Raw genomic sequence first — 25,407 nt, 5'->3', positions numbered from 1 at the left:
TATCACCCAGGCCTCTAAAAATCCGTAAGTGGAGTCTGGTCATTCTTCCCTAGGTGGCTTGGGGAAAGGGAAATTGAATTAGTGCTTTTCAGATCCAATCTACTTGTTTATCCAGTAGTTATCTCAGTGCAACTCTCAGCTTCTCTAATAGAGTTCTCTGCTGATGTCTTCTTGCCATCAGAAGATGCTGATGTAATGACCTCTTATGGCAAGGCATTCTCATGGAGAGCAGGCAGGGCATGGAAGGAAAAGCTGAGAGAGGAAGTATAATCACCTTTGGCTACCTTGTAGGTGCTGATTCATTGGAAATGTAAAGAAAGTAATCAGTCAGAATGAGGAAATGGCCTTATGTTTTCTTCTTCCTGAAAACTGATACCCAGCATTTTTAATTCTTAATTCCAGAGTATTCTTAATTGAAGGGGTACAGTCCGTTACTTAGCTTGGTGGTGGTTTTTTGTTTTTCTCCATATTAGAAATACTGGATTCCTTCCTCATTCCTGTGTGTTCACTGGCACGGAAATGAACTTGACTTTGATTTTGTTTACTTCCTTGGTGATGCATCAGTATCAGAACTTATATCATACATTGTGAGAGACAGAGGTTTAACATGCTGCAGAAGCAGTGGGATGCTTAATGCCAGTGGGATTCACAAGAACACACACAAAAAAAAGTAAATTTGTGTAACTTCTTTGCAGTGGAGAGATGGGCTTCCAAGACTTCACATCATAAAGTTGTGCTGCTGCTTCTTCATGGGATAGAAATTGAATCCATTAAAAATGAATTTTGTACTCATTCCTCATTCTCCCCCTTGTGGAGCATGAAACTGACTTTGAAAATTTTGATGAGAGTCAGCTCTTATGTCTTCATCCTCCAAATTAATTTGAGTATTTAAGTATATAATCTGCATTTGATTTCCAGAAAAGCAAACACCTTCTTTTAGTTCCATTCAGCCATTATGATGAAATGACGTAACATATTCACACCAGAATAGCAACGTTTTCCTCCTTTTCATACTGTGAACCTGTAGGTGCTTGGACACTACAGGATTAGTGCTATAGATATGCCTATAAGTAAATAAATTAATGTTCGGTCATTTGCAGCTGGCTTGCCTCAGATTCATCCCAGAATACTTTGCACTAGTCCTTGCAGTACTTCAGGAAGTAGTGCAGCAATTTATGGGGAGTTCTTTCGGCTTCTGAGGAGGACCAGCTACAAAGAGGCTGAGCAAATCCATCTCAGCATATGCCTATGCAAAAGGAATGGAAGCAGGTTTGCCACTCCCCAGTGATGGCTAGCAACCTCTTGGGTGTTACAGTCTATGTGCTGAGAAATGGCTTTGAAAATAGCAGAAAAGATTCCAGCCAGGTCTCATGGAAATCAGTTTGACAAATTTAATTTTGATTTTAATAGACTCCTTGGGTGGTAAATATTAAAGGAGCTTTAGGTACTGAAACAACAAACCCTGGGGATCACAGTGAAGGCCTACTTCATGGTTTATTAGAAGCTCATGGGTGACTAACTCATTCATGTGAGTGAGGTTTCTATGGATGTTTAAGCAAACAGAAATAATTAGTCAGGCGGTTGCAATATAGTTGCTGATGGGCTGATATTTACATGGAAAGCCTTCCTCTCCACTGCACGCAACCACACCAGATTGCAGGAGGGTTTAATTCGAACAAGGAAATGGATTTTCTTTTTGAACAGGGGGATTTTTAAAACCTCCTAAGTGAATAGGTCCCATTTACTCATGCACCTATATCATTGGCCCCATTGAGAAGCAGCTGGATTTGTGCTCCTTAGTCACTTTTGAAAATCCCATTCTGAGTGCGTTTTGTTGACTGAAAGGTGGTGGTTTGCCAGACCTGAAGGATGAATCCTCTATCTACAGAATAGATACAACATAGTTGGCAGCAGTACCTTCCCCCAGTGTCCCACCTTGTGCTGTCCTCATGATATGGAGAAGATATCTCTCGGGATTGAAGAGGTAGCCCAGTCTCTGTGCCCATTCTGTTCTTGTGTGTCTGCTGAGACTAAATGGTGCAAAATGTGGTTGCCAGCCCTTGTTGACTATGGAAATAGATTGAGACCACAAAATCTGCCCCACCTAAACCACCAACCATCTTCAGATGGTACTAACCTTTGTTTACTACCAATCTACAGCCCTGGAGCCTTAAAATCCCATCTCTCTTGCAGGAAGGATGTGCCTTTTTACAACTGTCAGGGAGGAATCACCCTTCTGCACATGTGGGCCAAAATTTTCAAAACTTGTGTATCTAAAGTTAGGTTGCTAAATTTGTATGTAGACACGTAAACAAATGGGTTGATTTTCAAAAGCACTGATAACCCAACAATTCCTGTAGTTGTCATTCGGGCACAGGTAAGAAAACCTTGGCCATTGAATTTTAAGGCACAGGATTATGGGTTGGAGACAAACCTTTAATCCAGAGAGATAAGGCTCTGTATGGTATTTACTGTAAAATTTCAGTAATTACAGTGACTTCCATCTGAGAATTTCAAAGCAGCGTAGAAGCCTAAAATAAGCCTTACAACATGCCTGAGAGAGAGGGAGAGACTGCGGCACAAGAGAAGTTAACTAACTTGCTCAGGAACTGACTGGCAAAGCTGGGAGGAGAACCCAAGTTTCCTTGACTCCCAGTCCTGTCCGTTAGCCTGAGGACCATTATTGCTTTTTATTAGGATGCTCATTTCTGTGTGTCATATTTGAAAGGAGTCTGGTTCTGGTCACTAGGGGCATCAATCCTGTGAGGCAAGGGGCATGGTGTTGACTCCCATGCTGCAGCGTGTTTCAGTGTTGCCAGCTTTGGCGTTGATACCCACCAGGCTTTTGGGTGTAGAGGTAGTGTGCCACCCCTGCACAGTCATCAGAAGCAGAATTCTGCTATCAAAAAATGAGTTTACAACTGCAAACTATTTTTGGCTCCAACCTGCTTGCTGCTGCTAATTTCATGCCCTGTGATCCAGGTAACGCTCTAGTGCCTTGAGCCGCCACCCTCAGCCTGAATTGCTTTTCTAGCCCAGCAGGAGCCAGCTGCCTCTGCTGCCGAGTTTAGGCTGCAGCTGAATAAAAACTAGTTTGCAGAAGCGTTTTGGCAGCACAGAGCAGAGTCCTGCTGAAGCTAGTGACTAATTTGCTATTGTGGTGTTTTGTTTTGTTTTGTTTTAAAGTACCCAGATATGCTGCTTGAGTAACAGCACGTATATGCAGAGATCACAGTATTGTGTTTGAAGATGCTGTAGTTAATATTGGGTTGTCATCTCCGTTATAAACCTCAGTTCTCACAGATTTTAGAATGCTGGTGATTGAATTCCTTCTGGATTGATGTGTACCTATATAGGAGATTGGAGAAAAGTTTTTTCCTTTTGTAAATATGATTGAAATCAGCCCAGCTGGCTGCTTGGCGTTCTCATTTTGCTTTGAAGAGGAAAAAGCTTGTTTTGTGCTGCATACGTAGTCATTGCATCACAGAGTGGAGAGGTGACAGGCACCCCTCCCCTCTCATTCTGGTGACACCATGGCTGGAATATTGTATTCATCTCTGATGTGGACAAACTGAGGGAAGCTATATATATATATATATAATATATATATATATATGGAGCTAAGGGAGAAACAGTAAGAACTAAATGTGTACAGTGTAACTAAACTACTACCAAGCTAGGGAGGGATGGAGGGACAGAATAAAAGTATAGAGATACGTAAAAGGTATAAACACCAAGGATGGGGCAGGTTTATTATTTAAGATGGAATAAGGGTTTATGACAAGAAGCCATGATGACATTCAGAAAAGGAAAATATTAGGTTGAATTTTGGGGCATAGAGGATGGTAATTTCCCAATAGCAAAATTTAATAGTCTGAGAAATAGTCTTCTATGGAAAGTCATGGAATATCCATCCCTAAAAGATATTTAACACTAGGTTGGTCAGGGTGCTGGCACATGTTCTGTGAGGTGCCATCCTTGTCCTTGGAGCATGGACTTGATGACACAATGCTGTAGATCTTTTCTATGTCTAACTTCTGCTACAGTTTACTATAGTGTGTATATATATGTATATAGTGTGTATATGCTACAGTTTACTATAGTATATTATGTTTTAATATAACATAGTCAACTTAACTATCATAATTATGTTAATAACGTCTTAGATTATTCAAAGTGAAAGAATTTGAAGAATCTAATTCACAATACTGGGTGCTTATCCTCTGTTTGCTTTATTCCAAGTACTGTGAATTGGATTCTTTAAATCCTTTCACTTTGAATAATGTAAGTTGGCATGGACAATAGCAGTCAAGTCTCTCTAATGTTCACGTTCTTAGGGCTTTAAACAGCAGGATCTGTCCCTTAGTGCTGTGGAATAAAATTTTCAAAAACATCTAAGTCAATGGCACTTAAGATCCCAAGTCACTTAGGGACTTAAAAAATGTTAGTGTGTGTGTAAAACAAAAGAGCACTTCCCTGCAATGTTGAAACCCAACTACTTTAATTGGATTTTCTAAACTGTGGAAACATTTCTATTGGTCTAAAGTGTAATAAAGGCTTGTTTTCACAAAATTGAGTATGAGAGTGATATTTATGGTGAGAGCATGCCTTTAAAAATAAATCCATACACAAAGCTAAGTTTTAACAATTAAGTTTACATTTTTCTTGTAATTGTACTGTCCTGTACTACACCCCATTTCCCACAGCTTTGTGTTTTGAGTCTGTTCATTCACATTACAGCAATAGTAGATGCATGTATTTGTGTTTCTCTCGCTCTGTGAAATCGTAAGTAGTGATTATTAGATTCTTGGCTGCTTACAGTAAAACTCTTTATGGGGAAAAAGTAAATTAGCATGCACATAAATTGAGTAAAAGACTGTGATTCAAAATCACAGATGTAAGGAATTTTTCAGGTAAAGAGAAAATATGCCAAGTACCTTCAAATTCTTGGCCACAGTATGGCACATCTCTGTACATAAGTAACAAAGAATTGTATAACTATTTCCATTTCCTGTATATACTTCTCCATATGATGACCTACATGTAAGCCTAACATTAGCTGAGATAGCAAAGCTATCAAAAAAAAACAAAAAACAACCAATCATTCTGCACCCTAAAAAGGGAAAAGTAAAGGTCTGAGTGTTTTAATGGCATAACACATAAAATGAATTCAAAATATAAATGCTGATCTGTAATCATGGCACAATAATCATTGCTTTCATTGTAGTCCTTGCTTTCTGTCTCTCTTCTCATTGATATTATTGCCTGGTCTGACCTCTGTATGTCAGACTTGCAAATATTGACCGAAACACATCAGTCAAGTTTCTCAGATGAGACATGAGCATATACAGTAAATATACCTTTGAATCTGAATCTTTGTCCCTTTCACATAAAGTGCATGTGTGTGTTGGGTGTTCTACATGCCTTCTTTCTAGCTGCAAATACTTTGTATTACATACACTTGGTGTGTGTCCTCTACAGGGCCCAAATATGTGGGTAGAGAAGGAAGAAACAGATTTGATTAATCATTGCAAACTTTCAGCTTAGTTATTTAATGATGATGATTTTGTATGGCACTTCCATATAAACTGATCCTCCAACATACCTATAAGCCAAGTAAGCTTCATTATTCCCATTTGATAGGTAGGGAAACTGAGGCATAGTGGTTAAAGGATTTGCCCAAGGCCAAAGAGAAAATAAACATCAGAGGATTAGAAACTGCAAATTGTGACTACCAGTCTTATGCTCCTGACAGAAGACCATATATTTCCTCATTTGCATCAGTGTCCATGAAGAGAAGTCCAAGGGTTAGTCTAAGACTAAAGATACTCAGATTCAGTTCCTTATGCCTCCACAGACTTCTTTTGTCATCTTGGGGAAATCACTAAGTCTCTCTGTGCCTCAGTTCCCCATCTATAAAATATGGATAATAGCAATTCCCTAACTCACAGGGATATCGTGAGGATAAATACATTAAAGATGGAGAGGTGTTCGGATACTAGAGTAATGGGGGCCACATAGGTATCTTAGATGCCAGATTAGTTCTGAGCTTGGCATGTGTGCTCTCCATGGAATAGGTGCGGTGCTGTTGAAAGAGACAATCTTTTGATAAGATGGCAACCAAAATTCTTTTGAGGATGGAACCAAAGGGATATATATATATGAGACTGTGATATGCCTTAGTTTTGGGTGAAGACACTTCTTAAACAGCCAAGGTTTTAAAAAATGAAGGAATCCTAACAAAAGGCTTCCACTTACATTAGGAGAGGGAGGAGAAGGAAGGGAAAAGGAAAATTAATTGGGGTTTGGTGTCTATTTCCAAATACTCTTCATTCTTCCTTGAGAATTCTTGCAGTGGAAGTTCGAAGGTCTCCAGTTAAAAGCTTCATTTTCTTTTCTAGCCCCCTTGCCCGTGCGTGTGTGTGTGTGTGTGTGTGTGTGTGTGTCTCTCTCTCTCTCTCTGGCAAATAATACAATCCCAGATTAATAGTTGCTAATTCTCATGGATGTGGAAATAGACTAGACTAGACTAGACAAGGCTGGCCTTAAACACTGTTGATCCATTCTGCCACTCTGTCTTAAAGAATATGAATAGTTTTAGTTGCTTGTGCTCTCTTTCAGAAATTGATTAAAGTCATGTTAGATTTGGTGGACTTGACCTGTTGTTTTACTTCCCCAGATCACATGTTTACTCTACCCTGACAGGGTTGAACAAATCACCATGCGATACACATTCAAGAGGGATACTAATGCAGTTAATGTTTTAGTAGCCCATAGCTAATTTACTGTAGATAACATAGTAACTAGCTAGAAGATTAAGACAAGTGTACTAGAAATAAGTTTGGTAAATTACTTCTCAAAGTCTGTAGACCCACAGACGTTAAAACCTTATGATTAGGGTCCCACCGAATTCATATCCAATTTCACGGGCATAGGATTTGAAAATTGGTCAGTTTCACGATTTCAGATGTTTTCATATGAAATTTCACAGTGGAGGTCTCATCCCAAAATAGGGTTGTGCGGGGTGGGGGAGGTTTGGTGAGACTGATCTCCTCTGTGCTGCTGGGAGTGCCCCAGCCTGCCTGGGACAAGTAGCTAGGGGCCCCCAGTTGGGGTGTTCTCATCAGCACAGGAGAGATGAGACCTACCTCCTGTACCTCCCCCTGTTGCAGGAAGCTCCGGAGCTGAGTAGTAGCCCCAGAGGTTCCTGCAGAAGAGGCTTCTGATCTCCCCTGTGCTGTTAGGAGTGCCCCAGCTCAGCCAGGAGGGGCAGCAGGGGCTCTCAACTGGGGAACTCCCAGCAGCACAGAGAGATCAGATTTCACGGGGAAGGGCCAATTTCACGGTCCATGATGTATTTTTCACGGCTTTGAAATTGGTAGGGCCCTGCTTATGTTGGTATGTCAGAGCTTTGTCTTGGTGTTCTTGATTTGCTTACTACTACTTATATAGGAGATTTCTGAGGTAGTGCCTATCTAGATTTGTTTCTAATTTTGGTTTTAAACTCTGGATGCTTTTTGCAGGACTTCGTTGAAAGTTACATTTCCATTGCCTCATCTGTGCCTTCAGTGCTCTGCCTGATTGGAAACTTCATGGTAGTCAACAGGTAAGTGCAGTTAAATCTCCAGTCCAGGATGCATTAAGAACCACTATTTCCAGGCTTGCCTGCTGCCTCTGCAGTCCAATCACTCCACCCTTTTCCCTAGTCTTTAGTGTTAGCACAGCAGTGGACTTGAAGTCAAGCTGGAACATCTAATGGGGAACTACATTTAACCAGAAAAAAAAATGTTAGCTTAAACTGCTTAAGGAAGAAATTTACTCTGCTCTTCTGTCTTCACAGTGAAGCCCACTCAAGACACCTCTTAGAGATTAGACCAGGCACAAATACACTTCTGTGCACAAACTCTTTTATATATTCTGTTGTGTGGTGGTGATAGTTTTTCAGAGAAATAACAGCCTAGTGTCGTGAAAGGTCAAATACAATATTAAGTTCCTTGTTACGTTTCCCTGTTAAATCTGTGTTCTGAATGTTACTGTAGTTTGTAATGTAGTAGAGATCCCCTAAATCAGTGATTTTTCTTCAAGTGATGGTCCCTACATGTTTTCCAAACATGGGGTGAACATATGTGCTGTGCACTGGAGCTGGATGGTTTTCTTAGCAGTGTCCGTTGACCCATTTGTGCATCGTTGGTCCCCTCATGCTCGCAGCCGAGGGTATAATAGGCCATTCAAGTCAATCCCTTTCCATTCCATCTTACCGCCGCATGGCCTGAGTCGGAAACCCTGTTCCTTCGTACTCTGTTTTTACTAAATCTATGTTCTGAATGCTACTGTGGTTAAAAACGTATTAGCTACTGTGGTTAAAAAACGTAAAAACCTGGAATCAGTGATTGTTAGATACATAGTGCATTCCTATTATGCTTACCATGTATGAATAACCTGTCTATCTTTGTGCTTTAGAAACTCCCCATCACAGTAGTAATGAGAGGACAGATATGCAATACATATTACAATGGGGCCGTGACATAAATTGGCATATATACAAATAGTGGAGTCAAGGATTTTTGCCACTCTAGGCAGTCTTGAAAATGACCTTTCTCACAACCTGGAGCTACTTGAACTCACAGCCACTAAGATTGTGCTTTCCTAGGCATCTGCCTGAATAGTAAGATCACCCTGTACATGGCTATATTTTGTTTGTCAGGTAAACTGAGGGCAGGGAGTAGGGAGGAATACTCCTCGTGTAGCCATTGACCAGTTTACCCCCTGCCAGGAGAATCTGAGATACACTGGGAAGGTTTCCCCATTTACTAGGAGAAAGTCTTTTAGAGGGAGCTATAGCACTGTACTCGTCTTGACTTCCTGCTGACTGTCAACTGTAGTTCTATTTTCTGTACCTGCAGTGTTTGCTTATGTGCCAGTCCCTTTTATCTGCCTTGTTCTGTAAGTTCTAATCACTGAAGTAAGAATGGAAATTAGTTTGAAGAGCCATATCCATGCACAATGGCAGGAAGTGAGTGTATATGTGTACCGTATATACTTCATGCATATTGAGTAGGTACTTTAATGTTCACCATTAATACCATAGTAATTATTAACCGAGTGATAAATTCCTAAAATAAGTGCTCAGTAGTTCCCTATCTTTGCATATGGCATGCAAACAGGAAAGGGAAAGAAAGTGAAGGAGAGCTTCAGAAAATAGCTCCTGTTTTTCTTGCATATTCTCCAGACTGCTAATATATCCATTTCACTAAACTATTATGTATTTAATGCATTACATTTAAATGTAGCATCTATCTCCTACATATCACAGATTCTTCTGACTGGTGCATCTATAACCAATAAGTGTTTTATTATGTTAAATTTTCAACATCATAAATACTCATGAGGCAGATTAACATTATGAAGAATTCTGAGCAAATCGGTTCCCTGGGGTTCAACTATTATGCCGGATATCTGGCTAGCACATGCTCCATCCTCAGTATAACAGCATCTTTGAGAGCTAGCCATTATGACTGTTTTAAAGTAGTGGCACTATCTGTGGATAGCAATATGAATGAGATCATGAAAGTTTGTCTTCTACATTGTTTGTGAGAGAACAACAAAACCAGGTAGTGCTGACTCCTTCGGGGTGCATGAAAACACTTGTTCATATTGGTGCCCCTGTTTGAGCAGAGATCATTTTTGTGTGTTAATTACTTTTTAAAAAGGGGCTCTGTGCACAAAAGGTGTATTTGTCAGGAGTCCATTCTCCTGCTAGAATTGGGCCAGTCAGACTACAGTATTTCTAGTTTGAGTAACTGTGTTGCATGATGCACCATATTGTGATCCTTGCTATATGTGCCCAGGAGAATAACGTTTCGTACAGGAGACCTTGTATCTGAGGATGAAGGGAATATATTTCAACACTTCATCTCTAGATCTTGGTTGCTAGCTTAGCTTTTCTTTTCTTTTCTTTTTTTTTCTCCTTTTTCCTTCATCCCTTTTCTGCCCTGAAGGTGAGCTGATAAAGTCTTGTGTGTCTATAATAAGTAACCTTCCTGTTCAGGCAACTAATTATCTTGTAGTGACAAGCATGTGATTGCTTTCCCCCAGCCTGCAGTATTCCCCAAGCAGACTTTATTGCTGCTGTTGCTGCTACGTGTTGCTCTTCTGATGGGAATATTTCCTGTTTCTGCTAGAAATAGATATTTACAGCTTGGTTGGGTTTATAGACTCACTGAGTTGAATAAGCACTGATGGAAGATGTGGAAGTCACAAACTTGATATCAAAACACTTTAAAATAATGACTTTTTATTTCCCCTCTTTTCCTTTGTTCTTCCCACCTCTGAGAAATTAGTTCATAGCTACTTCTACACTGGCTCCATTTCTCTAGCCACCTGGCTTTCTTTGCACTCGTGTGTTATTTCCCAGTTGACTGGCACATCAGCAGCCTGCCTTAGCCAGAGTACACATTGCTAGGTTGTTGCCCTTGCTTCCAAAGCAACTGCATTGTCAGTCCCCAAGTTCCCATGTTGTGATGTGGTATCTTGAGTGTGTGCTCTAAAAAGTGGGGTAGGATGGCAGCTACCCACTTGCACACTGCATTTTGGCAGCAGTCAGTATTACTAGCACATGGCACTTCTTGCTGCCTTAAAGCAAAGGTCCTTAGCTCAGCTTGTGAATATTACTTAGTTTGTAAAGTACTTTGGAACTCTTGAATGGAAAAGGGCACAGAAATGCAAAGTTACAAAATAATCGCCGTTATTGAATTTGTCTGGAAATTTTTCAGTGGCTATAGGGTCTTTAAAAATGAAATATGTAGAATAGGGTAGATCATTGCCAGCCTGTAGGCATTTGAACATGAGTCATGTGTAAGGAGAGACGGTATGGTCTAGTAGTGGATAGAGCACTATATTGGGAGCCAGGAGACCTGGGTTCTACTGCCAATTTGCCAACTGGAGCAAATCACTGAATCTTCCACTGTCTCTGTTTCCACTCCCACTTTCCGTTTGTCTGTTTAGATTGTGAGCTCAAGGACTATCTCTTACAATGTGTGTATATAGCACCTAGCAAATGGGATCCTGATCTCAGCTAGGCATCTAGGCACCAATGTCCTAGAAGTACTGAATAATAATAGGTTTTGTGGCTAAAATAGATAGCAGGGTCTCATTTAAAAAAAAACCAAACCATTGCATTTCTTCTGTAGGGTGTCTGCCAGCATCCGCATTCTGTCCTCCTTGGCTGTCATGCTGGCTGTCTTCGTGGTGATCACCGTGCTAGTGAAAATGGACACATCCACATGGACACAGCATTTTTTTGTCGTAACCATAATTTGTGTGGTTATAGTCAGCAGCGCCTCGACCATCTTAACCAGCAGCATCTTTGGCCTGACAGGCTGTTTCCCCATGAAGAATTCACAAGCATTGATTTCAGGTTAATCTCCTTCTGCTATCCAAAATGGAATTGGTGGGAGCAAGTAAATGATTAGCTTTGGCAATGGAAAACTACTCACCCGCTGAGCATCAGGCTGATGAGAGCTTAGAAACTGCTTAGACTCATGAGTTTTAGTTTTGTGACCCATGCTTTGGGTTCTGCAGCACATCCTCCATCTCGGTGGAGGTTTTGCTGCATCTTGCCTTTAGACATGTGATGATGAGTTCTGCCTATTAGCTGAAGTAACACGATTTTTCTTTTATTTAAAAAAAAAAAAAAAAAAAAAAAGCTGATGTAGACTGAGATAAAGGGAAGTTGCCAAGTAAGAAACGCAACCAGTCATGTGAGCTGTCTCTCTAGTTTCTGTAAATGTTTTGTAGACTGTCATACTTCACTGTATAATACAGCATTGTCTCAAAAGAGACAAGGAAAATCCTAGACTTTTTTGTTGTTCAAATTCACCTGTGGATGAATTTCCCCTAAAGCAATTGGAGAGAAAGGACCACAGAGTTGATTTTTTCTATAAGGGGAAGAACATCCCTTAATTCCACATTTGTTTCTATCTCAAGAAACATTAAACTATGCATTGTCTCTCTCTTTATATTCCACATTTACACTCATTTCCATAACTGATGAGGGACACATTGAGAGTCATAAGTGATGAGGTCCCTGGAGGTTTTGATATTGTTAATAACATTCTGAATGTACTTCAGGGTAGGTAAGAGAGAGATGGGGGGAAAAATCAAGACAGTGACTTCAGAAATACTTCCTTGGGCCAAGGCTGACTAAACTGGTTTTAGTGATTTTAATCCAGTGAGGGAAATCAGCTTGTCTCAGAGGTGACTGTTTCTTTTGTAAAAAAAAAAAAAAAGTGTGTACGTGGTATTGGCAATGTGATTCACATTTGGGATGGTAAAAGAGAGAGAGACCATCGAGTCCCAATTTTAGAAAACCAAGCTTGGGTTTCTGATCTGGTAACTTAACCCTCTGTCCTCTGAAACTAGGCATAGGAAATCCTCGTTAAAGCCCAGCATGTCAGACCCACCTGGTTCCCTGCAGTGTAATGTATTTGTTAACCCTTGCTGGAGCAGGGAGAAGGCTAGATGGAAATCAGGGTTCCTAGTTCACTGCACAACTCGTGCACAACAGGGGTCGTGATCCAATAAATAACTGATCTGTAGAACAACATGGAAGCGTAGGCAATACTGAACATGCAGATGGGCTTTTTCTTTTTTGAGTCTGCTGGCTTTGAAGCCTTGCGTCTGGGGTAACGAGGTGATCCAACATGTTAATGCACTGGCATTTTTGGAGGCCTAGACTACAATGAGGCTGGGGTCAGACAAGAGGTAAGTTTACAGATTTCCACCTAGCAAAATATTCGATTCCCCCCACACCCCCAATCCCAAAACTATTATACCGCTTGCAGCAACTGGCTTCCCTTGTGTTGGGAGAGCTGGAACTGGAATTCAGCAGTATTCATAGGGTAGGATTGAAGTGATTGGCCAAGCTGTGTGTGAGCACTTGCGCAGCATCTGCCTGCCCTGACCTGTGTCTGGTTCTGGCCAAAGCTATCAATGGCTCTGTCCCAAGAGCACTGAAACTTGTCCACACATTTCACTTAAAAATGGTTTCTGAAATTCCTAGGTGCAAGCCTTTTACCCTCCCCCTCTCATTCCTCCCCTCTGTTACAGCTTTGGTGCTGCTGCCTACCCAAGTGTCCGGGTCCGGCTGACCCAGCATAAGCTGGGCATTATTACATGCTGCTTTGATTCTGAATTCTTGCTTTTTCTCCCCCCTTGTAGGTCAGGCCATGGGGGGCACAGTCACTGCTGTGGCGTCAGTGGTGGACCTGGCAGCAGCGGCTGATATTACAGATAGTGCTCTGGCCTACTTCCTGACAGCAGATGTCTTCATCATTGTCTGCATCATGGTGTACCTGATCCTTCTCAGACTGGAATATTCCAGGTAAAGCCCATCAAGCCACCAGGTCATGGATTATGCAGATAGCATAAGCAGGGTTCGTCTGATACAGATCTTGGCTGTGGTGACTATGCCTCAGGTGCAGGCAGAGAGGTAGTTTTCTGCATAATAAGAGCTACAAAGCACATGATAGTAATATGCTGAGGTGTGAAAAGCCAGCATTAAGAACAGCAGGGCAAATGGGTAGCTGGTGACCTTCTTTTTCTTTTATTGTGCAGGGGAAGGGTCAGGAAAATCAGAGTCTGTATGTGATGCCCATTTCTCCTGTCTCCTGCTATTTGGCAATCGTTCCTTTTATGTTATTTGCTCACATGCTTGTCTGTTGCAAAAGTCTCCCGCCCTTCCTACCATGCTCAGAGGGCCATGCTTTGCTGTGTGCTACAGCATACCCTTTGCTTTGCTGTCCTGCTGCTTGTGTTCAGCTCTTTTGCTGGGTCTCTTTCATCTGAACTTCCCAATTTGACAGAAACCACAGACAGAAACTGTGGGATTTGCATCTTGTGTTGAGTTTCTGAAAAGCTACCTTTGTGGGGGAGGAGAGGGTGACAGAAACCACATAAGCAGCTCTAGAACTGCTTAATCAGAAGTGGTAAAACTAACTTTTATTCACATTAACCCCTAAAGCATGCAGATAACAACCAAATAGGTCCCACTGGCTCATGCAGTAACCAATGAGACATACCAGTATTTTGGACCTCCAAACATCTGGATTCTGTAAGCCTGATTGGTTTTGCAATGTCTTTCGGGCCCTCCTGTGAATAGCTGGGCATCTCTGCACAGCAGTGGCATTTCTTGTTTAATTATAACGCATTCATGTTGGGAGAAGGGAGTTTGCAAGTCCATGGGATATGAGTAAATCCTAAATGAGAGCAGTAGGTAGAGTGTGTTTGTGGTGATCTAGGTAGGTTCATATGGAAGCAGGAGATATTTATTTGGTTAACTCTCACAGCCCTCTTTTCTTGTGCAATGGAGAATGCAGAAAACTGAAGTATTTTGTACACTGCCCCATGATATGATTAACATGGGCCCATATTTTGTAGGGAGTGGGATCTTGGCACAGAAGAGGAATGTAACGTTATGTATCTATTAAATCCTGAGGTCCTTGAAGTAATCCGTGTGTATAACCCTTTATTAAAATAGAAGCCACAGACAGAAACTGTGGGGATTGCCACAGCTTGTGCTGAATTTCTGTTCTCCTTTTCCCTTCCAGTCTGTCGACAAGGGTTCGGGGAGTGTGTGGACATCAATCTTCTCTCTGGATTCTGGGTTGGGAGGGGATCAGTTTCTGACAAGATGGGCAGTACAAGCTGTACAATCTAAATCCTGAATTCCTTATTTGTTGAGTGCCAGCAAATTCTGTTCTCATTGCACCTGTCCATCTTGATTTCTTTTGGTTTATGATAGTTTTCCTTCCCCTCTTCTTTCAGATACTACATGAGAAGCCATAAGGGCAGCACGCACCCAGAAGGCGTATTGCCTAGCAGTTATTTAGAGGACGTGTATGAGTCACAAGGCATCATCAACAGCTCATTTCCAGCAAAAGGGACCAGTGACCAAAACATCCCGCCCCTACGTCCCATCCTGAAGAAGACTGCTGTCCTGGGCTTCTGTGTCTTCTATGTCTTTTTCATCTCCATCATCATATTTCCTTCCATTTCCTCCAGCATAGAATCTGTCAACAAGGACTCGGGGAGCATGTGGACCAATAAATACTTCATTCCCCTCACCAGTTTCCTTTTGTACAATTTTGCTGACTGGTGTGGACGGCAAATCACTGCCTGGATCCAGGCCCCTGGCCCAAAGAGCAAACTGCTCCCTGGGCTGGTCCTCCTGAGGACTTTGTCACTACCCCTATTCATGTTATGTAACTATCAGCCTCGGACCCATATCAAAATGGTGGTCTTCAACAAAGATGTCTACCCAGCTCTCTTCATTGTACTCTTAGGACTCAGCAATGGTTACCTAGGTACCTTAGCTATCATCTATGGCCCCAAGATCATGCCAAAAGAGTTGGCAGAGGCAACAGGGGTGGTGATGACATTTTACCTGACATTAGGGTTGGCGCTGGGATCTGTCTGCACAATTTTTGTTGTCCATCTCATATAGAAAAGGGGAGTTTCCAAAGGGCAGAGCACAGTTGTGTGACTAGCACCGACGTTCCTTCAAAGGGCAGGTGAGCCCTATCCAGCACCTGAGGAAATGCTTCTGTGGCCACTGCCCAAGGATTTGACACTTGTTTGATGCATTGTTTAGGTGCAGGGGAATGTCTTGCTTTCATTTGTAGTGTCCTGGTGCTGTCTGGCTGCTCTGTGTCTGGGTACATGCTAAAAGCCCCACCCCCAACACACACCCACCCCCGGGATAATGGCAGAGTAGACACCCAATTTTGCTTCGTCACTTGGAGAGGGAAGTCCTAGATTCCAAATGTTTCTTTAGTTCATCCGTCCATTGCTGGAATGTAAGAAATAGTCATTGTTTTAGATGGACACTCTGAAGGAACAGTTACTAATTGCATTTCTAGAGCTGTGCTGCCATAACTGAGGGTATACAAACAAGGAAGTAAAAAAATAACTCGTGTTCAAATCCAAACTCCCTAAAAAGAGGGTGAAAATTAATGTTTGCTTATTATCAGTGGGCAAGGAATTATTTTCAAGCTTCTAAAAAGTTTGCAGCGCAAAAAGTAATTAAATATTGAGTGTCCTTTTAAGCAATAAATCTCAATGTGGGATACATTTTTCGGGATTGCCTTAGGTAAATTATAAGGCTGAAGACCCAAGGGACCTCAGATACCAAAAAGTAAAAAGCTAGTTGTGTGTCATATGTTATGAATTAGAATACTGGGGTTGGGAGGGAGGAAGGGAATAGCCATGCTGGTGTATTTCTAGGGGTCTAGTCGTATTCAGTCAGTGTCTAGTGTCCTGGAGCCATTTAATATTAGCTTTTCTTGTCGGGATCTAAGGAATTAACTCGGGGGTATGTTAAAATATGTTCCTTTTGTCAGCTGCCAAGGGCCGTACAATAGCACCACGCAGCCAGTATCTACCACATCAGGGCATGGACTCTTCATTGCTGGAAGGTCCATGCTACACAGTATTGTGGAATGTGAATGTCAGTGTTTTAGACTTCCATTGTATGTTTCAGTGCTCCTCTAATGTACCTTTTAAATTGTAGCTGATGGCAGAGTAAAGGAATGAGTGAAGGGCTGTACAGGTCCCTTGGGACTCTAACCGGTTTTCCTTTTAGGATTCAGGTATTACCATCGTTTTGGGAAGCACCAGGTTCAGGCCATCAGCAGTTGATTTAAAAACCAGGTCCTTTCCCTGGGGAATCTATGAAGTTAAATTCCTGAACCGCTGATCCTGGTAATAGAATATTAGGGGTGGAAGGGACTCAGGAGGTCATCTAGTCCATCAGGTCTGGTGGGGCTCTGAAGTCGAGCTCCTGAAAAGCAGGCGGACAGGAAAGCTGAGTGAAAGCAGCAGAGTTACTTGCTGAACCTGAAAGGCAGGTGACATGTCCCTCATTAAGAAGCTTATAAGAGGGGTGTCTTTCTAGAATGGAGAGAAACAAAGCATCTGCAGAGATTCTCTGGGTTAAAAATGAGCTTAATATGTACCCTATTCATTGCTGTAACCATGTTTGTTATCGTTTTGCTCTTATATTAACTTATTTGCTGGTCTCCCAAGCATGGAAGCCGACTAAACTGGTTCAAGTTACTGATAATGCTTGAGGTGAACTAATAATGAGTTTTATTTACATTAAAAAAACACAACAACCACCAGCAGTGCTTTGTGGGGAAGTTCCTAGAGTGGATGCAGGGCCTGCAAAATGGGACTAGTCCAAAATTCCAATTTTGATGGAGTGAAAGCTTCATCTTGAGGAATGACTTGTTAGGTCAGGTGAATGTGCACCAAATGTTGATATTTTCCATCCACAGACAATTGCGCCTTTTTTCTTATATCTGCTGAACTAGGAGTTGGTTCTTTTGCCTTTGGTCAGTAATCCACAGAGTTGCGGGATCGAACATTTTCAGATGCTTCAGTAAGCCCCACTATTTTCTGCTGAGCAATTTAAAAGGACACTCTTGGAGGATTTATAATTGTTTTATTACTGAATTAATGCTGTGTTACTTTGAAACTGAGATCTGTTTTCCTGTGAAATACTTCCCTCAGATGATATATATATACACTGATTTGTTGGTTCAGGATTGCTTATAAGAGTTGACATTGGGCATATGTATAGCTTTTAATATTGTTTGTATATGTATGATATGGAATGGAGCACTGAAGTGTTACTCCTTGGGGGAAAACCACAGAAAAGTACAATACTAGGATGTTATACACTTATTCTAAGACCAGGGAAAACCCTGAATACTGGGCAAAACTTCCTAACAATGAGATCAGACTGCAATAGTTTTGTTAGGGATGGAGTGGGAGCACCACTGCCTGTGTCATTCCAAATTAGACTGGACAAAGCATTAGCAGGGGGCATGTCATAGGTCTCATCACTCTAACTGCTAGAGAGTGGGTCATGCTCTGTGCTTTACTAGACTTGACAACATCCCTTTACTGTGACTAGCACAGTAGAATGATGAATGGCTTCACTGTTGGTTGGTTAGTTTGTTAAACATCCTGTGCTGCTGTTCTTACCTGCATTTTTGAACTCTAGACTGGTTCATGTAATGGTAACTTTCACAAATTCATGTGAGTGAAAGGACACTAACAATTTTTTTTAAACCTACCAAATGGTGACCCACTTAAATTTTAAACTGACAAGGAGCCAGCGATAATACATTTTGCTGATCTTTTAAAAAGTGCTACATTGTGTGTTGAGAGAAATTCTATTAAAAATAGATTTATTAGAGAGAGCACTTTTTATGTTGACTAAATTCACTGTATGAAAAACATTGAGACCCTGGTTAATTCAAGTAGATCAACTGTGAGGGAAGGGAAAGCTTACACTTGTAATCTGGCATCAGATAAATGTGGCCTATATTGTTATCTGAATAAGATGTTATAAAATATAAAGATTGTCTCCAAATGAGGTGGCCTTTTTAATTTATATATGAAATTTAATGAAGCACAAACTAAACTAAATATATTTCTGATTATATTTTTACTGTAAAATTGGATGGATTTATGTTGTAAAAGGAGATGAACTAGCAGGTAAGGGCCTAATTTTATAATTTGTCATTACAATTGAATGCCTCTGTGGAAAATAACCATGAAAGATGTTTCCTTTGGGATTTAATGTCTCAAAGAATTGAAAGAGGAATATCAAACCTTTTGCTTCTAGGTCATGGTTTCAAATTCACCCTCGACTGGTAACTTCCATAGTTTGAGTATCTCCATTGAGTTCCTAATGTGCTGGTAGTCATGTGCCAAAAAAAAAGACCACCACAACTAGTATTCATGGCAGAGATGTTAAGGGATGAATAGTCTTGGGAATCAGAATTTACCTAGAGTTAGTGCCAGCAAGTCAAAGGATGTTGTCAGGGCGGTGTGACCAGATGCCATGCTGCTGCCAATGCAGTGCCATTTCTGTCATGGTTATTTAAAGGCTTTGGTGTGGACCATTAGGAATTAAAACTGGAATAATATATTTAATTTTGTACTGTTTAACACTTCAAAGAATATTAATTGGAAAGTCAGATGGCCTAGTTGCTGAAGCCAGTGCTGTGTGTTTTGGAGTCTCTTCCTTTCTGTGGTCTGTAGGGACAATAACAGAAGATGGTCAGGTTTTAAAAATTGGAGTTCAGTTTTGATAGCTGTGAGTTTCACAAAGTTCTGCCCACTGCTGGCTTTCATTACTTTTTAAAGAGAATAATACATGGCTAGCATATAACCTAACATGATTGACAGCAGTTATTGAGACTACACTAAGTGTTTTTTCAGTATTTAGTCTGGGATCATTGATAACACACACACACAGTTCGGCTTTCTAGGTCATTTTAAAATATAAAGTCCAGACATGAATGGAAAATTTACAGGGCATGTGATGCAGAAGCAGAAGCTTTACAGTATGTGACTTTGCATGGCATAGACTTTAAAAAACTGAAATGAATGCTGTCCTTTCACTAGGAACTAATCCATTGGCCTTCATTGCATGGAAATATAGTGCAACCTGGCTAAGGTTGATATGTGTTAAATTCTATTTATGTGTAGATTGTAAAGGGTAGCTAAATGACTAGGTGGTACAGTTTTATATACACCTTTTGCCACTACCAGCCATTCTGCAGCAACCCAAGGAGGGGTGGGAGTGTAATAATACTGTTTTAATCCAGAATATGACTTGGTTTGGTCTGCTCTGCAACGTTATGAAGATTTAAGAGCCTTTGGGTGGTGTAGCAGGGTATTGCACTTGTCTCTAGAGAGCTGAGCTCAAATTCACTTTCACAGATAAAGACATTAAAAGTGACATTTGTGGTCTTAACCGGTTCCCACTAAAATTTTTGTCTGTCACATAAGTATCATGCAGTATTGGATAATTTTCAGTCTCTTTGCATGAAAACCCTGAGCCTGGAATAGAATTATGTTGGGATATATGTGTACACAATCTCCATTTGGGGCTAGATTTTTTAAAAAGAGGCTTACACCAAGCCCCCAATTTTATACTTGCACTCAGTGGTACAGACACACACAGTGGCATTAGCACTTCTAATTAGCTGATTGCAACTGCAAATCAGGTAGATGCCTAAATACAATCACTTGTCTGCAAATTTAGAACCATTATTAAAATATGGCCTGTTGATAGCTCTGGGTATATTATTTGTAAATATATTCACAAATACCATTTCAGATGCTTAAGACTGGAAGGATTTCAGCTCATGGGTTGCTCTGCAGTTTCCTATTATACTTGCTATGGGTGTCTAAAAGTGTTCTCAATGAATTTTTAAAATATGAAGCCCCCTGCTCTGTTCTTCCTTTTAAATTTCCCTCATTGTGTGTAGGGTACGTAGTATTAAGAGACAACATGATCCTTGACAGGGATTGTTGATGAACTGACTATTTTGCACTTACTCTGACTTTTGTTCACAGTTACAAAGGGAAATAAGTTATTACCTCTTGAAACAGAACCCCAATTGTCTCATTGCGTTACTAATAAAATTAATTTGGTACTGGATAAATGTTGGTGTCAAGAGTGCCTGAATTTTACTTGGACGTATTCAGAGTCCAAGCAAGCTTTCCACTTCCAAGGCTGATCGACAGCAATGCATTTTCAGCCACATCTTGTGATTGGTTTCCCCCATTACTGGTTAAGCTTTTGGTGATGTCTTTACTGAACCAGAGGATGAGAAGCCAAGAACTAGGGCTTATATACATAGGCAGCCCAAATGTATACTGAACTATGATTTGAACCCTAGTATTGTAATTGTTTTGTCCTGAGAGAGCTTTTGAAATGTGACTTGATCTCAGTAAAGTCTTGGCAATCTCTTACAGTTAGCATGATTCTCTCCTGTATCCACTCACAATTTATCCTTCCCTGTGTTTTATTGTTAATGACTTTATACCTCCCACTTCCATGGCACCTTTTTATATAAGGATCTCTTAAGAATGAGAGGCTCTACAATTATTCAGTAAGCTTTATGAGCATGTTCAGTATTAAGCCAACAATATATTACAGAAAGATGGAGGAAAAAAATAAAAAGCTTAAATCTGGCCTCTGGTTTTATGCCAGCAATTAATGGGTAGTGCAATTGACATCATTTGCCTGGTTGTTGTGATCAAAACTGTGCCCACAAAATTGGAAGGCAGTGTCTGATGGAGCAAAAGAACAATATGTAGTAATGGAATCCACAACTTCTGACTACTCCAGTCCTCTTCTGATTATTAGACCAGACTGCGACTCAGATAAAACCATTGTTGGAGGCTTAGAGTAATTATTGGAAGGATAGGAAGATGGGCTCAAAAAAAGCCAGTTTTGGGAACCAGTTGTGATAATTTAATAACTTTGGATGACTTGGAAGAAGATGCAGAGAGACTGCTAACTGAACTTGCAGGTGATGCAAACGAGGTGGGACTTCTCTTACCTCTTACGGTGTTATTAATCTAAGGAAGTTAGAGGAAATGAGGGGGCAGGGGAAATCAATAGTGGTTCAATTTAGGAGACCGAATCTGACATAAATATAACAAAGAAGAATCCTCGTCAGAATACAACACAAAGTATCGAAGGTGATGACAATTTGAGCATGTGCTGTGATGCTGCTGCAAAAACAGACGGATAATTTATAGGGTATTGCATATAACAACAGGAAAGTAATTATCTCTGCATACTGCATGGGCAATGCCATGTTTCATGCACTGGGTGCATTGCTGTGCTGTATAAGAGAGCTCAAACTGAAAGGAATATAGAAGAATGGCAACAGAAATGCTAAGCAGCTTGGAAAAAAAGTGCCTTTGAAGAAAGGTGGCTTTGCAGAGCAATGCAATGACCTGGCAAACATGTTTATACAACCACTGTTGTTGGAGATAATTAGTGAGGGGGCTAGAGGTTAGAATTCAATAACCAACTAGATGTTCCTTCCAACCCAAATGAATCCAATGCTGGTAGTGCAAACCAAAAGTCTGCAGTGTTTATTTCAGTTCCTTTAGAAGCGCTGGGAAGGGAAAAAAGAATTGATGCTTGTCAAGAGATTATTTTCAAGCTTCTAAGAGCAAACTGCAAATAACGGGGATGGAACACATTACAAAAAGAAGATTACCCTCTTAGTGGAAAGATACGAAAGTTCTGCTGAAAAATCCAAGCAAAACTCAAAGCAATGTGTATTAAAAGAAGAAGGATGGTATAGTGGTTAGGGAACCAGCTTGGGACTTGGGAGACCCAAGTTTAATTTACTGTTCTGTCACAGAATTCCCGTGTGACCTTGAACAAGGCAGTTAATTGATATGCCTTAGTTCCTCACCTGTAAAATGGGGACAGCAGCACTTCCTTACCTTCCAGAAATGTTGTATAGCCTAGAGACTGGGAGGTATTCAGATACCATGGTGATAGGGGCAAAGGTGGGGTATATAAGTACCTAATATAGAATAATTATATTCTGTAATGCCAGACAAAGTCATTCTTATAGATGCCTTAGTTGAAATAATAGTAATAACAACAATTGAGTTCCTGATTTTGTTTTAAAAATGTTTTTGGCACGTATAAAAATATATAAATGTTCAACATGGAATTAAGTTGTTAAGATTGGTTTAAAATTCAAGAGTTATAAATTCTAATTGCAATCTATCAGAATCAAGACGAGCAAGCAAATGAACTATCTTCCTTCAATTTAGCAATTAATCAGTCCTCCAGAATCCAGAAATACTGATTAAAATTTACCTTCCACTGTTACCTGTCTTTCCCTGCAATGAGCAGCCACCAGTGTTATGTTTAACATAGCCATTACCAGTAAATCTAAGTCTGTCACAAAGCAGTTGTAAACTAGTGTCTCTCTAAATAAAACTTTATCCTTTAGCCATTTAACTAACAAAGACCAGCCAGGGAATTTGACATGCTTGGGTTAATATTTTTTTGTCCACTGCCCTCCTCTGATAGCAGGCTCATAAGGGATTTGTGCAAACTTTTGTCTCAAAATCTAAAAATGGAAAAAATTTTTCAAATTTCCAAAATTCCACTGAATTTTTTTCATGAAAAACTTTCCCCATTTTTTTGACCAGCTCTATCCCAAGTCATGTGATGTTAATCAGGGAATCTGTTTCCTTGTCATCTGTGAGATCAGCCTAGGTTCTTTGTGGGGGTTAAGAATCATGGCCGTGTGTCAATTTATGATTTCACACTGTAACTGGGGACCACTTGTCATCCACATTGTTTTGAGGAAAAGCCATCTGAAGTGCTGCAGTGTTTTGCTTTGTTTCACTAGTGGATGTAAGACAGGCGAATGATGCTTATAAAATTCTGGCGTGCGTATCCAGGTGAAAAGAAAATAAAAGATTCACATGAACCCTTCTGAACTGCCAGTTGATATAGTCCAGTTTTGCACAGCACCCATACCGTGTGGCCAGAGGATACAAGTTGAAACAAAAATAAACCTGAGGCTTCTCCACCCCTCTCTGGCATGGACAAGCCTGGAAAGGTAAGGATGCAGAAAGCCTTGGCATCTCTCTAGGAAATGCCTTGTGTTTTCAGTTGTGCCCATCAAGGGAAAAATACAAGTGAAGAAGCTACTGGGGTACCTGCAGTGGGAAGGAAGTTGGCTGAGGGGCTGGTGGGGAGTGGAGGAGACGTATCCACTTACAGCATAATAAGCAGGCACGTGCCCCAAGCAGTATGCCTCTGTTCCCCTCCCCCACCATTTCCTTACCACCATACTGCCAGCCCCAAGAGTTCAAAAGTCATGAATCAGCCCCTTCTCCCCCAAAAAAGTAAGACTGTAAATATACTTTTTAAATATGCTTTCTGGTTTTTTGAAGTAGTTTGTCTCCCTCTCCTCATATATTCAAGTTCTTCTCTGCAACCATGAGAGCTAAAACTTGTACATGAAAAATGTCAGGTAATCACCTGACTCCAAGAACTGGGGCTCCAAATAACATGAGATTGGGTTACCCTGTTGCAATGAAGTAGTACGGCAATTTGTCAAAGTTATACCTGTAGCTTTAGAGTAAGGCAAACAAGCTGGGTTGTGCTGCACACTGTGACAATTCTTGTTCGGTCTGTGAAGCCTAACTATAAAACCTATCTGCAAAGTTCACATGCTTCCTAATGAGCTGTATGCATATTTCTCTCCAGCGCTGTCCACAGGCCAGCCAGTATGACCTCGCTCCTAATTACCGCTCTCCTGTCAGCTTGATTCATATGGGAAGGGAGTCCTGGGGAAGCATCAGTGTTTTTCTTCACCACACTGATTCCAGCAGAATGTTAAGAGATTTCCCTATTACAGGTGGGTCTCTCAACTCATTGCTCTCTGACCTTCCTTCAGCAGCTCATCAGTAGCTGCATTTAGAGATTTTACTACCTTGACCTCTACAGTCAAGGGCAATGCATGCTCCTGGGACCTGGGACAATTCTACTTGTTTCAGACTTAAAAACATTGGCTCTTCATATTTTTGTTTCCTTTTTTTAAGATATACTTGCTTGGCAGACTCCCCCTCTCCCCATGCCTCAAATTAGCGACCTGCTTCCCTCATTCAGATATAAATGTGCATCTAAGCCAATGTTCTAAAATGCTGGTGGCCTCTTACATGGGCTGATGGAGCCCCAAGGCCTGGAAGCTGAGCACCAACTCTGAAATGAGGTTGTCTCAAGGCCTAATCCAAAGCCCATTGAAATCTATGGAAAGACTCTGTGTCTTGAATATGCTTTGCATCAGGCCCCCAGCAATGGAGCATTCCACTTCAGGGCAGGCGATCTGACCCATACCCACCCAGACAGGATTGTTCTATCTTGTAGCATTTCACTGGGTAGAAAAAAAATGTGCTTTGAAACATAACCAGCCAGCTGCAGGCTCACCCTCTGACTCCCTGCTACTGCTCTCCTTTTGCAAGTTTTATGGAGTGATTTGTACTATATTTACACAATGGCGATAAAGAGTTTTTAAAATGGAACTGAAGAAAATGCAGTTGAATGAATTGCTACAAAAAAGCCCTGTTTACCATTCAAAAAAAAAAAAAAGTATAAAAATCACCATTACAGGGACATTCTGTTAGTCAGATTTGGGTACTTTTCCCTTGATTTGTGTCTCTAATGTGAGGAGAAGAAGCTGCAGATGCATGCTGAATTCTGCAGAGAACATATGCATGCATTTAAATCATTTACAGCTTTTTACTGGTGCAATTGTAAAGCACATTATTTTTTTGCATTTGTAATTAGATTCCAAACAGATGGTGAAGGACTGTAGCTCCCAATAAGACTGGCTTGTGCTCTGTTGGACTGAATTGAAAGAACTAACTGAGCTAGGAAAGTTTTCTAATTTATTACACCATATTGGGAGGGAGGATATAACTATGTAACGGGTTGGCTAAGTATGAGTTCCAGTGTCTGTGTGTGTACATATATATCTATCTGGACAAAATTGA

At 40.8% G+C, this 25,407-nt stretch overlaps 1 protein-coding gene across 1 annotated transcript in view; it reads left to right on the top strand.

Moving 5' to 3' along the window:
- Window positions 1–20,644, top strand: part of SLC29A3 (solute carrier family 29 member 3) — a 28,963-nt gene extending 8,319 nt beyond the window's left edge. Inside the window, exons 3-6 of the mRNA XM_067552670.1 lie at window positions 7,524–7,606; window positions 11,190–11,416; window positions 13,219–13,381; window positions 14,824–20,644. Coding sequence (XP_067408771.1) covers window positions 7,524–7,606; window positions 11,190–11,416; window positions 13,219–13,381; window positions 14,824–15,502 — 1,152 coding nt within the window. The 3' untranslated portion in view covers window positions 15,503–20,644. The remainder of the gene's footprint in view (window positions 1–7,523; window positions 7,607–11,189; window positions 11,417–13,218; window positions 13,382–14,823) is intronic.
- Window positions 20,645–25,407: the final 4,763 nt, after the last annotated feature.

This window comes from Emydura macquarii, unplaced genomic scaffold (assembly GCF_026122565.2).
Source record: "Emydura macquarii macquarii isolate MOO-44397 ecotype Brisbane River unplaced genomic scaffold, CSIRO-AGI_Emac_v2 contig_1390, whole genome shotgun sequence".
NCBI lineage: Eukaryota > Metazoa > Chordata > Testudines > Chelidae > Emydura > Emydura macquarii.
The sequence above is the reverse complement of the archived record's forward strand: the minus strand, read 5'-3'. Positions and strand labels throughout refer to the sequence as shown.